The sequence below is a fragment of the Ascidiella aspersa genome, chromosome 5, assembly GCF_963924565.1.
Source record: "Ascidiella aspersa chromosome 5, kaAscAspe10.2, whole genome shotgun sequence".
NCBI classification, from domain to species: domain Eukaryota; kingdom Metazoa; phylum Chordata; class Ascidiacea; order Phlebobranchia; family Ascidiidae; genus Ascidiella; species Ascidiella aspersa.
The window spans coordinates 21,540,626-21,558,245 of record NC_139451.1 but is presented as its reverse complement, the minus strand read 5'-3'; the positions used below and the strand labels follow the sequence as shown (position 1 = coordinate 21,558,245).

Here is a 17,620-nt window from a genome sequence, read left to right as displayed (position 1 = left end):
GCTAGTAAGATGCTTGTTTCTACTAATTCAATCAGACACAAATGCTAGCATAAGTAAAAAAACAGTCTTTAATATTGTAGAGTTCCGCAATCCTAAAGGCAGAAAGCGTTTTCGCTTGCAAGCATAAACTGCTGTATACAGGGGCTAAGATTTATACAGCTGTAGTTAAAAGGCTAGAACTGCAAATCCGTTCGCCGCAAAGGATAAGAAACAGAATTAACCATCATTCCGCGCTGACCTTTATGACGCAATAAGCAGCGCGAAAGGTGAGAGAAGAGTGGTCGGTGCTCCGCACGTGTTCCCTATCTCTGTTACGTCACAATACATGAAATGCCACCTCGTCGCTTAAACATTTTTTAAATGAAGTTGTTTGGCTTCTTTTCGTAATTTGTGTGTTAGGATCGCAAAGCTAGATTTGTTTAATAACAAAGGGTTTCTTGTTTTTAAAACGGAAACCAATAACGTGGTTTGTATTTAAGTAACTTCAGTTATGGGCGCTTGTCTAGAATTCTACAACCTTTTTTGTCGGTGTGGTTATATTGCAAGACATTATTTGGGTTAGGGTGTGTCAAGTATTATCATTAGGTTTTACGTTTGGGTGGGTAATGTATCATTATTATGTTTATTCACCCATATTTGTTTTTTCCTTGTAATTCAATTTTGACAAGTCGTTATGTTACTGTAAAAATGTGGTAGGATAGAAGACCAGTGCCATAACTTGTAGTATAGAAAGCTTGTCTAAAAGCCTTTATGTCTTTTTGTTTGACTTGGAATTTGTGATGTATTTTTATACAGGTTATGTTTTTAATTTCACAAATTTAACACACATATTAATATTAATATCAGTGATTTAGACCGAAATCAAGACAAAGTGTATAATCACAAAAAGAAACTTTGCAAGTGAAATGTTTGTTTTCGTATTTTGATTAATTTGGGGAATAATGCACGAAATTGCATTATTTTATTCATTGCACTGCAGTCAATTCAATCCTGTTCTTACTCATTGAAATAAACATTTGTGCAGTAGTTCCCTGCCGAACAGTATATATTGGAAGTTAGAACTAGGTATCGCTTTTCCGCGCTATTATCTTGTTACTTGCGATACAGCTATGCTTAGTAACATTATCGGCACGGTCATTTTAGCGTTCTAACTGGGCATTAGATGCCGCCTGTTGCTTGTTTGAGGTGTGGCACTGCGAGTGGGCAGTTTAACTGCTTAGCCGGAAAGATAAGTAACCGTTTGAAGTAACGTGTCAACATTACCTTAACTGAAGCAGCATTGTATTTTGATACTGTTAAACATTTTTTTGTAAAACTGGTATTGTTTTCTTGTGTTAGGCGTTTCAATCTAAACTTTCTAAAGTCGAGTTAGACAGAAAGTCGCAGCGATTTGGCGAACTTGTGACAAAGTAGAAAGCGGTTTATATGTCGACAATTAAAAGAAGCGAAAGTGAGCCAAATTGAATAGTTGCAAACGAGGCATTCATGGCTAATGAGATCACAGACAAACTCCTTTCGCTGCCGTTTACCGTGCCCTTTTCGCACCAATATATTAATGGCGGACAATTGTAACTTGTCAAAAGTAAAAAAAAACATGGTGGCTTGATTAAAAAAGGGAAATAAGTTACTAAGCCTGCCAAAACAGCACTTCTTATCTGTAAAGCCGCGAAGCTCTTTTAAGTGAGTCGTGTAAATTAACTGAGCTATTTTAATTTAGATTTAGACAAATGGAAGCTATAAACCCCTTCGATTATTATGGAATGATGACTTAAAGTGAATCTATACCACATTTCAAATGTCTTATTATTAGTGTGACCGAATTAAAAGTAAATTACATTTGCTATTTGCGGAAATATTTTGGTCAGCAAATACGTTTATTTTTCAGGGTATTTTTGAGGCCTCGGGTCCCTCAGAGTTTGGGGGGTTAGCAATTTGCCGGTACACCGTTTTATAGGCTTACACATTAGTTCCCAATAAAAGTGGCCTGTGATGTAACAAGTTTGACGCACTGTGCCCTTGAACAATGCCAAGGAGGCGGGCGCGTGTTAGGCAAAACTGTGCCGGGGCCCGTTGCGCTTTGAAACTTCGCCGAGCCGGCGCGTTTCGACGGGAAAAAGGGAGAAGGTCAGAAAACGAAGGCTGTCCGAGTTTTGCCCGCATTCTCGCGCGAGCTGCGCACCTAGAAAGATTTGAGCGCCTTCAAAAGTTTCGTTAGAAATTGATAAAGGAGGGCTTTCGTTCTGTTGTCCAACCCAGTACGTTCAGGAATAGATTGAACTGTTTAGGGCTGAAATTGCTTTGCCACTAAATAGAAATACGTCTATAGGAGTTTTAAGTTGAAAAAGTTAAGCAGGTGTAAGTAATGCAGGATTGTTGATATTACAAAGATTTTTTAGCCTGTCATTGTTGTCTGTTGAGTGGCACTGTTTATAATTTTAAGTGGCAGCGGCGTTTTCGAGTGATAGAAAAGGTCACAATTGCAGTTAAAAGAGCAACAATTACTTAGCTTACAGAGCTACTTTACAGACTAACTGTAATTGAGCGATGTTGTGCAGATTATATTCTAGCTCGGTGTATATTTTATAATGATTGATAAATTCCGTTTAGTTAGTTAAAACGTTAAAACGCAGGTTTCTTGTCGTTCGCAAAAAGACAGAAAACGACAAGAACGTGCCGAATTTACGAAAGGCAATCAGTGCTGCAAAAGTGCAGTAAGCGCCGAACACTTTTGACTCGCACTCTCAGATTAACAAGCGACGCAAAAAAGAGAATGCTCCGGCGTAAGTTTATTTCGCCTTTCATGATCGTTATCACATGCAGTTTCCGTATAGCTTAGGCAAGACAAAAATCGAAAATTTGATAAACAGTTGCGAATCGCGCTGTAATATAGCATAATGTATTATTGAATTCAAAACTATGTAAAAGGGAGGTCTAAAAATGACTTGCGGTCCTCATTCGCTACTTTATGAACCGTGCACTTTATTTATAGAACCGCGAGCTTGTGCCAAACCCTGAAGACACCGCGGTACAGCGTTAAATGCACGGCAATTCGAAATAAGCGTTAATTTCGCCTCCGGAACTGGCCGCGTTTAAATGTCACAGCAATCGCGGCCCTGTCTCAGTAGAAACGGTACTTTTTGGATCGTGAGAACGTGGAAATATTATTTCGACTAAGCGGTAGGATATATTTTTTATTTGGAAGTTAATCGCATTTGAGTGCGCGCTGCTATGACTCTGCTGTATTATACGATCTTTAAGACGGATTAAGAGTGGATTCTGTGAACTGTGTAACAAACTGCGCCGATGTTATCAGGCAAACCCAGGGCGTGTGGCTTTAACCATAATAGAGGCGAAAAAATCCTTTTACTGTGCCGCGGTTTTAATGGATCAGGGTTTTTACAGCGTGGTATTAGCTACTATGACAGCACGTGCGAGTTGTACATTTGAATCGATTACTATACGACAGCTATACGTAAATGTGATTTTGTTGAATTAGAATCTGTATCAAATTTATGTTAAATTGTTCGAATTTGGTACGTCAGTTACAACAATAATCCTTGTTGTATGTGTTTGTTTTGAACAATGCCTAAACTTTTGTGTCAAAGTCTACGGTGACGTTTGGAAAATAAACCAGAGCAAATCGTTGCGGAGAGGATTTCAAAACAAAGCTCAACTAAAACTATTGTCAACGCCTTGGCAGACTTTTAATCGCTTTCTAGCTGTTACATACTGTTCATTGTTTTGCGGCTGCGCAATTTACAATTCCACTTTCCACAATCGCTCAAGGCGCTGCAATTAGCTTTGTGTTTGGTGTGTGGGTGGGTGTTAGAAAAATGTCGATGGCTTAGGCGCCTGCCCTACATTGTCGCGGCCCCTTCTCTCTATCATGATTGCTGTGATAAGGCTGTTTTTTCGAAAATAGGAATTTCGAAATACCTGTACAGTGCACACTTTTACCACAGCAACGTCGGTTTCATGCCCTAGACGAGTGGAGGTGTTCCTTCTCTTCGTTTTTATTTAATCCAAGGTTTTTGTCTGGCATATTTTCTCCACGAGAGTACTGTCATGCTTTTTTAATATCCCGTTATAGTTTTGCTAATTTCAATGAGATAACACTGTACTGGCGTTCATGGTTAGGCCAACAGCGTCATTACTAAGAACCAACTAGTTTGGATAGCAATAAAAAACAGATTACCCGATAATCGACCAGTCGTGTAAAACTAAATTTAGAAGATAGCCATCTCCGACCTCCTTTATCTCAAATGATGCCCCAAAGCGACACCTGAAAAAGGAAAATGCCGACCATTTCTAATTAAATTACGTATTACATCGAACTGTTTTAAATTGATTTTTTTTTCAACTAACGCACAATTCGTAACTTAAATGCGAATTTTCTAAGCATCATCAGTTAGTAAATATCACAGTAAAATGTGCGATTAGTACATAGACAAAAAGTGTTAATTTTTAGATGTAGTGCAAAGTCAACAAGACTTATTTTTTAAGCGAACATTGCATAAATATTTAGTTTCTTATATGCTTTTATGAGGACAAACATAGGCGTTTTGTTTAAAGTGAAATGTTATAATACAGCTTTGGGTTCCCATGATTTAGACATGCCATAGTTTAGATCAGTGGATCCCAACCTGGGGAAAGCATTTGGGGGTCCGTGATTACCTTGATAAATTTTGGGGAAAAAACGAAAAGCGATCTTTTTACTTTCATTTCTCTCTTTAAATGCAAATGTATCAACAAGCTCAAGCCCGCGAGAATAAACTGTGCTGGTATGCAATAAAATAAATCTTTGTTGCTCCCTACAGTGTGTACATAGACCTTACACTACAATACTACGCTTAGCACAATGCATGTTGATTACAGTCAAATCAGGATTGGCTCGTCTAGTACGTAATAGAAAGCATGCGGTGTAACCAAAGTTTACCTCATAGTGGCGGTAACGACACCACTGCTTGCAGTTGGAGACTACGCTGTACTGGTAGGCCAGTAGTGTACCGGTAAGCATATAGGCGAGTGGTATGCATAGTCATAGTCAATATTTGAATGAAAACACCAGGATGTGGTTAAATAGATATGAGGAATAAGGCAGAGGACGTTGAAGGCATGGCGGTCACCTTTTTAAAATTATATCCCCGAGGAAAACCGCTTGGAGAAGGGCGACTAAGTCCTAACAGTGCGAGGCGCAACTCCCGCGAAAAACATTTTGCTCTTTTCCCCTGCTGTGCAGATGTAGCGGGTTGGTCGTCAGTCTATGTTGTCTTTATTTATATATTTTTCCCACTTCTTTCTAGTTTCTTTATTTCATGTCAATTGTTTATTTAACTTTTATGCCAATGGCAAAGGGGTCCGTGACAACAAAAAGGTTGGGAACCACTGGTTTAGATTGTCTAGGTCTAAAATTATGAGACTTAGTTTCAGTTTATGTCAGGTGTTTTTAATAGATTTGTTTATGCTTTCGTAAACCTTACTCATTGGATAACATCAATTTTGGTTTAAGTGCAAAATTCAGCAAGTTTTAAAACACCAGACGCATTTACGAAGGTAGAGGTACAAAATCAAGCAATTTCAGTCTCGGGTTAAATCTAACACTCGGAGCCATTATTTCATAGTTTAAAATCGGCCCTTTGGTTTGCGGCACTACCGGCTAAACTGCCCAAACAGGACCGTTTTTGATAACTCTGTTTGTTTACTGTAACCCAGGTCGTGTCGTTGTCCTCCACGTGCGGCATTTCCAGAAAAAAACGCATTAAGCTGAGGTTGCCTTCAACCAACACAGACCGACGCCTTTCCATATATAGCAGTTAAACGAGATTAGGTTTCCAAACTTGCGACTGATACCGCGATTACGTTCTTCGACCGAGAGACGGAGCTACTCACAAGCCGCGACTGGTCCGACGAGGAAAATGCGGTCGCACTTTTTCGTCGTTGTCGTGGCGACGGCGCTGCTTCACGCCGCGCATGCGCAAAGCGACGGCGGACAGATTTTGAGTCGGAGGAGGAGGGCCCTGAAAGACGGTGAGTGAGATTTTTTTTAGTATTTTACTGAAATGTCACTATAAATGGAACTGGAACAACACAATCAACGCAAAACATGTCGGAAAATGTCATTTGATATAATGGTCTCTAATCGTATACAAATAGTTGTATTAAGAAACTCACCAATTGAGCGAAAATCAGATTCTTAAAAATTCTCAAATACTCATCGACGCCCTTGAGCATCAGAAATGACACACCAGGGCGCCGCGCCACCCCGGTTGAGAACCACTGGCTTACAAGGATATAGTTCGTTTTGCAAATCGTTTAACTTGAATGTTGTTCCCAACAAAACATGCGATACTTCGTTTTCCATCAGCCAAAATAGCCGTTTAAAGTCCTTACGTCAATGTCAGACAGCCGGCTCAAATTATTGCACAATTCCCCTGACCCCCGCTCGACCTCGCGACCCGCGTACTGACCCCGGCGTCCCGGTTGTCACAAGCGCCCGAAACCAGGTTTTGGGCCAAAATCGTGAAAGGGTGGCGTCGCGACACCGGGTGAACCCAGGCCGAGCCGGCGCCGGTACGTTCGGCCTGGGTCCAGGATATGACTGTGCCAGACAGATTAATCGTTCCGTCACACCTTTAAATCTGGACCTGGCAATGGTAATGTTGGGCTTGTTGGCACTGAGACCGAAGTCTAATTTGCGAATTTGAACTTACATTTTTGGGGGGCCCGTGCCAACTCGCATTAGACCCAAAAGCACGTGTTACCAAGGTCACGTTAACCAACTGTGCGATTAAACCGGTACCGAAACAGAGCTATACCATCGAAGTAGAGCGAATGGCTTTAAAGCATACGTTTTATGAATTAAAATAGGGAAATAACACGAAAGAGAATTTTTAGGTTGCATCAAGCGAAAACTTAAAACCTCGAACACAAAAATTAAAAATACTCAATCTGACTAGATATTAAAGAATATATGGGTGGTTATAAACGACTAAATACCTTTTTAAAATCAAACTTTTCGGCAATCTTTTACTGTTGTATTAAGGGCTAGTGTAATAATTTTTTCCTTTTCCGAAAATTTATACTGACGAATAATAATAGCGCAGGTAAACGGTTGGGCGCCGATTTTGCAGCAGCATTTGAACCCCACGTACTGCCAGGTATTCGACTTTCAAAGCAACGCGCGCTATGGCACGGCTGAAACATAAATAAAACGCTGCAGCTGATACACATTGCCCGGAATTTTTACCGCAAAATGTCGACGAGCGGCATTCCACCGTAAGCGACGCGCCCAGGCGTGAGTTCGATGCACTTTCATCTTTACACGACAAACAGTTTGCCCGTGTCGCCTTGATTCCATGTAAATACGGTGTGGGCTGAGAAGATCTGATAGGTGGGCGCTCTCGCAAACATCTACCACTTCGCATTTCGGCGAAAACGACGCCACTCAATTCGACAAACTGCAATTTGCCACGCGAAAGCGTTTCTTTTCTGTTCAATTGCCGGTGTGTCCAGGTTTGCAATACTTCCCTGACGTAATGTCCGCGCAATTTTTCTTGTGCAAATTGCATGGATGCCACCAAAACGACACGAAGTTTGGATTCTGTGCATGGAGCCCGCAAAAAATATGTCACGTCAGCGAGCTATAAATAAAATGAAGGAAATATCAACAAACACACCGATTTGTGGTAAACTGCTTTTACGATTTTTCGCACATTTTTTAAGAAGTCACGTTTTCTTTAACATAAGGTGTTGACTGTTAAGTGTTATGTAAGCATCTAAAAACTATCTTTAGATATCAAAGTCTATTTTAGCAAAACGTTTGAAACCTGGTGTAATCTTTAAACGTTTTTGAGATGTAACGCTTCGCAGCCAGTGAGCTCATTTATAAATGCGGTGGTTTTCTATTAAATTGGGAATGGTTGCATTTTGTGACCAACAATAGAATTTTGTGTTGTGTCGCTACTAAAAGTTTCGCATTAACATTAATTGCACGTGTATACATTGTTTTACACATATGTTGTCGTCTCATTATGGGTCGTACAAAAACTATCAACCTAAGTGGGTCGCAATTGGAAAAAAGTTCAAGAACCGCTGATTTAATAGATTAATTTGCCGGCGCCATTGGCATAGCACTTATTACACCTCCCGGAAGTGGTTTTGGAGCATAATGGTTGTAGGTTGGAGTAAGACGAAGTAAGAATATCAAAGCCCTTACAGAAGTTCTATAGGCATCATTTTATTTAAAGATGTCGAAAATAAATAAAGAGTTATTCGAAACGTTCAACATTATACCTACTTCTGTATGGGCTTTGATATCCTTACTTTTCTGTGGTTGTATTTTCACAAACTCGCAAAAACAACCAAAAATTGCATCTTACAATACACTCTGACACGGTTTCGACTTTAGTTAAAAGATTGACCGGTTGAGATGTAAACTTTTAGCTCACCTATAAAACGCCTCCAGTCGATCGCTTCGAAAACCACCCGCCAAAATGCCTGTTTCGCAATTTGTTTATTTTTAAATATGGAACGGCGCGGGCGCTGCCAGCCACGCGTTCTCACTGAATCGTAACGCCCAGGGCTCCGATTGATTCGCTTGAGAAATTCATTGCGTATACTGTTTGGGTATTGCGGTTTCTTCAAGTCAAAATATGGACAGCTCAATGTTTGATATTTATCCTAATTAAATAGATTTGTTTTGTTGTCCAGTATCCAGCTTAAAACGCAATTGTTTGCGTATATTTAAGTATTAAATCTTCAGGCCGGTGGTTCTTAAACTTTTTTTTCTTGCAACGTCTTTGAACTTGTTTGTTGGACTTGCAACGCAACTTACATATTTGTAATGTGAAAATCTGGTGGCACTCTTCAACGACAAATTGTATTCAATCTTCACCAGTTTCGCACAACCGTACTATATATAAGGTCAAAGTAGAAAACTATTTTTTTATTAATTTCAATTGTAAAATTGTTCTTCCGGCAAACTTTTATTAAAGTGCCAACGTTTCGATTACCTATTCGGGCAATCTTCTTTCGGTGTAATACTTTTATTTATTCGTTTGTAGCAGAACATCAAATTAACCGATCTATATTTTTCGAAGCAATATTTTCGAATGCTTATATGTCATGGAATAGTGATATTATATTTAGCCTTTATTGCCCGCAATTGAATTAGGAACCAAACGCAATCATTGTGCTATGCTCTCGAAAATCCTAAACGAAGAGTATCTGGTTTAGGCAATCAGATAGTGATACTTTTTTCCCTTCTAACCGTCCAAAGAAGCTGGGTGTACAATAGCTGATTGTCCACAGTTTAATATTCGATGCGGGTTTTTTTATTATATCGATTCAGGTTTTTAGTATATCGATTATCAGTAAGCTTTGCTGTATCTCGCTGTTACACCGCGTTGCCAATCTCACGCGTTGCGTCGGTCGGGAAGTCCAAAAACGCCATTGAACAAGTTAGCGACAAAGCCTGGCGCGAGGCTGCGGAAATACGTCAAAACGGAACTGATGACCTATCGCGTTTTTTTGCGCCAGCACGTGCTTTTGCGTCGTCACGTTGTCTGAAGAACCTGTACCGCGGACAGTCGCCAAAACTGCACGTTTTCTGGGGATTTTTTTCCTATTTTTATGCAAGATTGTTTTGTGTTTTCTAAATCAGCTGAATGATTGATTACATGATTGTATATATTTGTAATATAACCCTACTTATATCGTAGTGATCAACGATAACGGTACACAATATTGGTCCATATAGTTCAATGTGGAATTCGATATCAATTCGGTATAAAACAAGTTCTTTCCAATAAAACGCCTGTGCCAGCTTAAGCCTCACACAACAATTTAGTTTTGCAACATTATACTTTACTCTTTTAACAAAAAAGATATAGTTTATATTACTGAAATATGAAGTTTGTTGTATAAAAGTAATTCGCACCCGAACCCTCATAGAATCTACGCCACTCCACCACTAAACAGTACGTTACGCAGTTTGGCGTAATGAACTTCTATCTGCACCCGTTTAAATAGACGTGTACGTCTGCAACCCCCCTTTAAGTATTACACCGCCCGTTTCAAAAAGCAAAGAATTAGAAAAACGTTTATTTAAAACCTTAACCCCCAAACTAAAAACTAATGCTCAAAGATTGCAAACTTTTATCAATGTGCTTCTAATATTTCGCACATGAAATAAAGTCCATTTATCTTTGTTCTAGAAACAAATCATAGGGACGCGCAAACAAACTAAGAGCTATCCTGTAAAGCAGGGGGCCGAGAACTTTTTTTAATACAGCGCTGAATAACTATAAGGCCTGACGATTTTGTATCGAGCTTTATAACATATTTATAAAAAAATAAGGAAATGTAAAAGCTTTATAGTTAAATTCTGGTAACACACCCTGCGGACCAAATCTAGGTTGTGGGTCGTAGTTTATTGAACCTGCTGAAAAAGATGTTAAACAGGATTGATTTTAGTGAGCAGTATGTCCACAATCGAACCCGACTGCATTACCTTGTCCTAGTGAAACCACAGAGTCTTCTTCCAAACATTCTTTTAAATCACCCTTGGTCGCTTTGATAAAACTACAACCTAGATGTTTTTTTCCAGATTGTCGTCAAGCCACAGTTGATTTGTACTTGGTGGTCGACAACTCGCGGCTGGTCGGATCCAACATCAAGGCCGTAAAAACTTACCTGAAGACCGTCTTCGGAAGCTTGCGTATAGCTCCCGACAAGACGAGATTCTCGCTCACCACGTGAGTATTGTTGGTTTTGGTGATATTTGCATCACTATATGTCTTCTTGTACGGGCAAAAAACTCTAACATTACGCCTACAAACACACCGATTGCGTTAAGACCGCTGCTATCTCTACACATGTCGTTTTACGTTTGGCAGGCGGTTTAGAAATATACATTTACAAAATATTAGGAACGTTAAAGTTGCGGTTACCACATTTTTTTGTGCTTCGAAATGTCTCGCTGATTGCTTAATTTTGTCTATAGTCAATTTATCAGCGTTTACAAAAGTACTTCTCAGTAGTTGTTCTTTGTACTTACGGCTGTCACATTTACGCCTTAGCTGAGTCTTGTTGAAAATGTTACAAATTATTTGCTATTCAACATGAGACTTGTTTATTTTGCGACTACTGTCGGAACTTGTTTTAGTGGCTATTCATAAGGATCATCACTCTTATTGTTGTGGCCTATTAAAGTTGTTGGACATTGTATTGAAGTAGTGTTATAACAACTCAGAAGTCGTAATTGAAATAATTTAAAACAGACTTGTTTGCTAAATTTTACCAAAAAAGTCTATTCGATTTCAAACCGTCGATTTTTGCACATGGGCGAGTTAACATAATTCTTCGTATGCCTCGCACAGCTTCGGAGGAACGGTGACCAATGTGGCCAGCCTTAACGACCTGACCACTCGTCCGAAGCTTAACGCGGCAATTGATGGGATCACAACCGGGCGGAGAGGAGCCGTCGTTCAAAACGCAATGCGTTTCATGCTCAACGAAAGCCTGTTCAACGAATCGCACGGTAAGCAAGGGGGTCATTGGCAAACTAAATGTGTAAAAAGAGAGTGAAGAAATCTCCTCGCCCTTCCTTACAGGTGGATAACGACAATGAGCACAAGTTAATGTTTTACCATTTTAACCAAGATGAATATCAGATTTACCCCCAGTATATAAAGTGATGCTCATTTAAAGAAAAACATAAGTAACAAATTACATCAGTTATATTCAGTGCGACGGCCGCCCTTGCATTTTGGCAATCCGCTGTTCAATGTCTGGTAAAGTTAGTGGGTAATGCACAACGAATATCATTTTCAAGTCGGTTTCGTGCTTCAGATTTTATAGTAGGCAATGCCGAGAAGCCACTTCACATAGGTTAGTTGAAGAAACGGAACCAAAATATTCAAAGCTTGAATATCCTTGGATTAACCCCCTGTAAGGAATTCTACTCCTGAGGATTTTACCTTTACCCCAGGAAATTTACACCAGGTTAAGAAGGGCTGATTTACATGGTGGTGTCTGGTGTACATTTTTGCTTTTAACAGATGTGTTTGTATACGACATCCCAAATTATTACCTTTGTGAGAAAAAAATTGTTTATCAAATTTTATAAACGAACAGTATGCGTTTATTTTAGTCTTAAAATAAGGTTTTGGAAAATAAGTTACTGTATTGTTTCCTACGTAAATCACAATGAAAACATATTAAGGGCGATTTTATACATGCTTGTTTTTGCTCAGGGTTTCATGATGTACTTTTAGTTTTAACGACAAAAAAGGAATGATACCTACCGACCGTAAAGCATTAATTATGCTACATTATTCATGAAACATTACTGCAGCATTATAAGGTGGTATTTCGATTCTAGGACGTAACCCTGACAACGAAGCGATATGCTTGATCTTCATCGGGTCACGCATCAACGGCGATGTCGAAGCGTTGGTCAAGGAGTTCCAGGCCAAGTGCAGGGTCGTGATGCTGGGAGCCGGATGTGAGCATTCTTTCTTTATTATTTTCGTTTTGTGCTTCCAACCTTTTTTAGTTCGCGACCCACTTTTAATGCAAGTTGTATTGTGCGACCAACAATGAGAGATGACCAAACGAATGAAAAACAATGAGAAAAGAAACAATATATACACCTGCAATTTACTATTAATGCGAACCTTGATCTTGCATATGGGATATTTATCAGATCAATACATTTTTGAATCCATCTTGTTTATAGGTGTATCATTCAGATGGCTTGTATCTGGTATACCAACAAATTTTCATAGATTTATGCTACTTTCAGAAGCCTATAAATTAAAGTTAAAATGTAAAACTTGGCAACTAACCATTCGCATTTCAACTTAAGAACTGTACAAAGTGCAAAGTTTGCTCTATAGTCTGACGCTAGCGGTTGGGTTTGGCAAGCCTTGGTGCGATTTAGAAGGCTCGGAAGTGGGCTATAACATCTTGGAAATTCAAGAGGCGCGCCTCTCTAAATAACCAACCTAACACCCGGCAATTTTCGGGTTCTCAATGTCAAGAAACCGCGTTATGTATAGGAACTCTAATTTAAGGAATGTGGAAGGCCTCAGTAACCTCTTTTTGTCGGTTAATTGCTCTAGGGTAATTCTTTAACATTGAAGTAGTTCAATTAGTTTTTGTTGCGTGCCTGGATTTTTTGTCACAATGTTTTTTCTGCTTCCGGCAATTTTTCACTTTTCCTTTAAGCACAGTTAATTGGGGATCTGCCTATTGGGGTATCACAGTGGACAAACTAGCCAAAGCAAATAAACAACGCTTTTGCGTTTAATAAACAAATCCATGGAGTATTTATATTTGTGCTACAAAATTTGGGCAAATTTATCGACTTGCGTTTTATATGAAATATTATAAAAGGTATATAACCATTAAAAAACATTTACTGTAGATCGGAATCAATGTCCAATTATAGTGCAGACTTTTCCGACAAAACTTCGCATGCATTTCTGATTTATAATAAGGTAGGCAACGGACAAACTTTTGCATTGTTCTTACCGGTTCAAGCCATTTATTTTTCGATTTGAATGAGAAACTGAATACGTTTTTTTAGCGAGATGTATTTATCTTCACAATCTTATCAATTACTGACTTTAAATCGGACAGAAAAGTCGAAGAATAGATGGCTGAATATGCCTTTTTGGCGAAATGCTTTTATATTAACATCTTATTAAATTACCGACTTGATTGGGACAGAAAAGTCGAAAGAATAGGTGTTACCAACTTTCGTTATTTATGGAGCTAATGCTTAAAAGTGCCCTGTGGCAGCACACAACGATTTTCCAGGTTCCAAATGTCTTCGAAACACTTTTGAAAAGAGTGATTTATCAAGATTTGTGGCAAGTGTTCGCCGTTGCGAGGCATGTCTAGCAAAATGGGCGTGTCCAAACATCAACATCAACAGTAAGCCACATGTTTCATCTTAATCGTCTGTCAAACGCCTCTCACCCAGCCATCAGTCGTATTATATCAGATCGCGAAGTGTTGCTGTCGTTAGGTCGGCGTATTTCGCGGAATGGCTTGCTGTTCAGCACTTTTAAACCGACGCCAGCGCAAGCCGAGACGTAAACACTGCAACAAGCAATGCCGCAAAGTTGAAAAGCACATCGTCAACTGTTTATACGTGTTGCCTGCAAATTGCGATTTTAGTTCGTTTCGGTCACTTTGAAGAGCTGTAAAACGACTACTGCTCTGCAAAAAGGAAGTCGTAATACTCGTAAAGCGCAAATCAGCTTAACAGTTTCGGAACAAACGTATAACGTCGTAAATAGTTTCACAAATCGTTTGATTCACGTGAACTTGACACATCCTATAACCTTCCACCGTCTTGATGAGACATGTTTGTATAATGTAAAACGGTTGGCCAACGTTATAGAAAAACAGATTTTTGCAAAAAAAAATCCAAAAAACTTTTGTCCTGCTTAGAACTCTATACTTTTTACTCATTGGAATTTGGTGACAAAATTGGTTATATTGCGGTGTATTAATAACCGCAGAGTTTCGGTAAGGTTTATTGAGAGTAGGGGGGGGGGGGGGCACGACTTGTTTACGATTGCTTGCTATACCAGACGAAAGGTAAGCTTGCATAAATGTTTGTAATCCTGTTTGTGCAAGCCGTGCGGTTTCGGCTAGCAATTTCGGGGGTTCGGAAGGGCTGTGGCGTTTAAATTCCTCGAAAGAGTACCTCTTTTTGTATTATTTTAAATTTAACCTTGTTGACAAGGGTGCAATACGAATTTGGTCACATACAACAGTTCTTTGAATTGTGCCGATTGGTACGCGAAGAGTAACAACCGTACAGATGCAAAACTTGTTTGTATGTGGAGTCCCAGAAGAGCTATGGTATCAAGATTTACAGTAATTAAAAGGTTTCGGCGGTAGTTAACTCCTCTAAAAATCCATTCGTAGTTGATCAATTGTTAGGGTGATCACTTTCCAGAAAAACTCGCCAACAATATCTGGTCACCAGTGTTGTAATGGCTTATTTTAATGATTAGGCTTTGAGTGCAATTAACTCCCTGTTTTTAAACGACCTGACTTGACCGACGTTTTTTAAACAAGTAACTTAACGTTGACTTCAGTAACCTTCCAATGACTAGACTCTTTCATTAAATACCTTTTAGTAAGAGTACATATTTTTCGCCAAATTTCTGATTAAAATGTTTTTCTTAATTTAGTTTAGTTGTTGGTATATTTTTTTGCTAAATTTATGGCACGAGTTACGTATGGTCTCGTTACAAATTACTTGACTTGAACCTGATATTTGTGAAATTTTTTTGCAAATAGGCTTACTTTGACTTTAGTCATTTTAAAGCGACCTGTGTAACACTTCCTTTAGTTAGAGTACTAAATGTTTCGAGAAGGCGATAAAACGGAAAGGCCTTTATAAGAATGACTCGCATGACTTTCAACGTTTGTATACTTCGCGTTTTTCAGATGCGATTTACAGACAGATCTCCAAACTTGCCAGCGCCCCATCGTCAAAACACATTGTGATCAGCAGATACAAGGACCTGGGCATCAGAGTAAATCAACTGCTGAAGAGCATCTGCACCCAACGTAAGTGCCAAAAAAGACAAGACCGCATCGTTTTATTTCGCCCGGAACTTTACCAAATTTTCAAATCATTTATTTAGCATTGAGAAAAAGACTGCTAAAGTCCATTTTGACCAAATTGATTAAGACAACTAAACAGTAATGAAACATTGCTTATGTGTTCACCGTCTTTCTTTTGAGAAATTAGTCTTTTTAGAGAGTTGTTTTATAAAACGTTTTACCAGGACGACTCCAAAAATACGCCATAAAAATTGTATTTCAGTTCTGTATAATCATACACAACAGTGCAAGTGTTGAATCTCAAAATAAATCTTACCACCATGAATGCTATTTGGCATAAACAAAATTGATACACGCTTGTTTTGTAGGAAGCTGAGTTTTATAATTTTTAGTCTTTCTGTAGCTAAAGCATAAAAGCGTACTATTTTTTCGTCGAAAGCCTGTAATGTATAAAAAATACGCGATTAAAAATTGTCAACATATTGGTACCTGAACGGCTTCGCGGTAAAACAATTATTATTGCCAAAAAGCGCACCGATAAACTAATTTTTTATTTTTTACAAGGCGATGACTCCAAACTTTATATTTCGCCTTTGTTAATCATGTAATGGCAAAAATTATTAGCCTTTTTTGCTTTACCTTTTTTTTAGGTCCTGCAAAGACAGATAAATATTTAAAAATGTTGCCAATACAAAAATCTCGGAAGCTCAAGACGATAAATTATTGTTCTGCTTTGTCAGCTCTTGAGGGTATCTTTCTCTTGTTAAAATCCTAAACGTAACCTAATCGTACCGCAAAGTAATTAACAGATTTTCAGTAAGCTATAGACATCTTCAAGGTCCATGTTCACCACTTCAAAGGTCAAGATACAGACCAAAGTCCGCGAGTTGAGTAGACCTAGATTAAACAAATATAACCGTCGCGCAAATGCTTTTATGACGTCACGTTAAGACGTACCTTTGTGTCGTCTTCTCTGAAAACTTAAAGCGTTCAGTAGGACAATTAATTATTCTCCACCTCTGGGTCAATGTTACAATGTTAAATAAGGACGAGGTTTTCAAATTGGCTGCGTCCACACATTTTTGTCTGTTATTTTCTTCCTAAAATATGTTAAAGTTGAACATACGATCAAGGAGCGTGTAAAGCAGTGTTTAGACCAAAGGTTCCCAACCTGGGGGCCATGGCAAAAATATAGGGAGCCATTGATTTGTTAAAATTTTAAAAAGGGGCCACGATGTAAAAAAAGGTAGGAAACCCCTGCTTTAGACTCCAATAATTGCTGGCGAAAAAAACGTATTGTTAGTAGGCCTTAACCCACCGACCGGACGCACTTAATAAAACAGCGGAAAATTGATTGAACCTTATCGAAAATGAACCAGCTTAAACTTGTTTGCAGTTCACTCGAAACGTAAGCGAGCGTCGCCGATGTTTTCAAAACAAACTTGGCGCAAGAGCGGCCAATTACAGTTATCGATTCTCGTTAAGCCTCGTTTGTGACAACCCGAACTTGCAACCCGCTCCAATGCGACAATTACGCCGTAATTGTCTCGCCAAGGAATCTTAATCTGCGCCCGAACGCCGTCCGTCGTGACTGGAGGCCCGTTCAGATGAAAGCTTTTGAGGGCAAAATTGTGTTTTGTTCGCACAGCTTCTACAAACGTCCGCCCGATATTTGGCGTACGTGTAAATCATGACCGCCCCCTTACTTGGTGTTTAGTAAAACAATCCCAATTATCTTTACAGAACGTTTTATAAGCGTCCAAAACGTAAGATATTGGCAAAAACAAATTGGAATGGGCTATGATTTAGCAGTGCTATTGCAATTTTGTAATTTAAAAGAAATCTTGCTCAGAACCAATTTTAATAAATCTAACCATTTGAACTACTGCAGACCAAAACAAACCAAAATAGGCGGCGATCCATATGTTAAGAAGCACTTCCCTGTCGAGAATTTTGTAGAAAGTGTATTAAACATGCCACAAACTAAAATCCCAATAACGCTATTTCTGTTGAATAAATTTAAAAT

General features: G+C 39.0%; 1 protein-coding gene across 1 annotated transcript in view; it reads left to right on the top strand.

The window, feature by feature from the left end:
* The first annotated feature begins 5,500 nt into the window (after positions 1-5,500).
* The window catches only part of LOC146145381 (titin-like), a 132,331-nt gene continuing 120,211 nt past the window's right edge, over positions 5,501-17,620 (top strand). Inside the window, exons 1-5 of the mRNA XM_083390546.1 lie at positions 5,501-6,027; positions 10,607-10,754; positions 11,379-11,539; positions 12,383-12,505; positions 15,475-15,597. Of these exons, the coding sequence (XP_083246672.1) occupies positions 5,916-6,027; positions 10,607-10,754; positions 11,379-11,539; positions 12,383-12,505; positions 15,475-15,597 (667 nt within the window). The 5' untranslated portion in view covers positions 5,501-5,915. The remainder of the gene's footprint in view (positions 6,028-10,606; positions 10,755-11,378; positions 11,540-12,382; positions 12,506-15,474; positions 15,598-17,620) is intronic.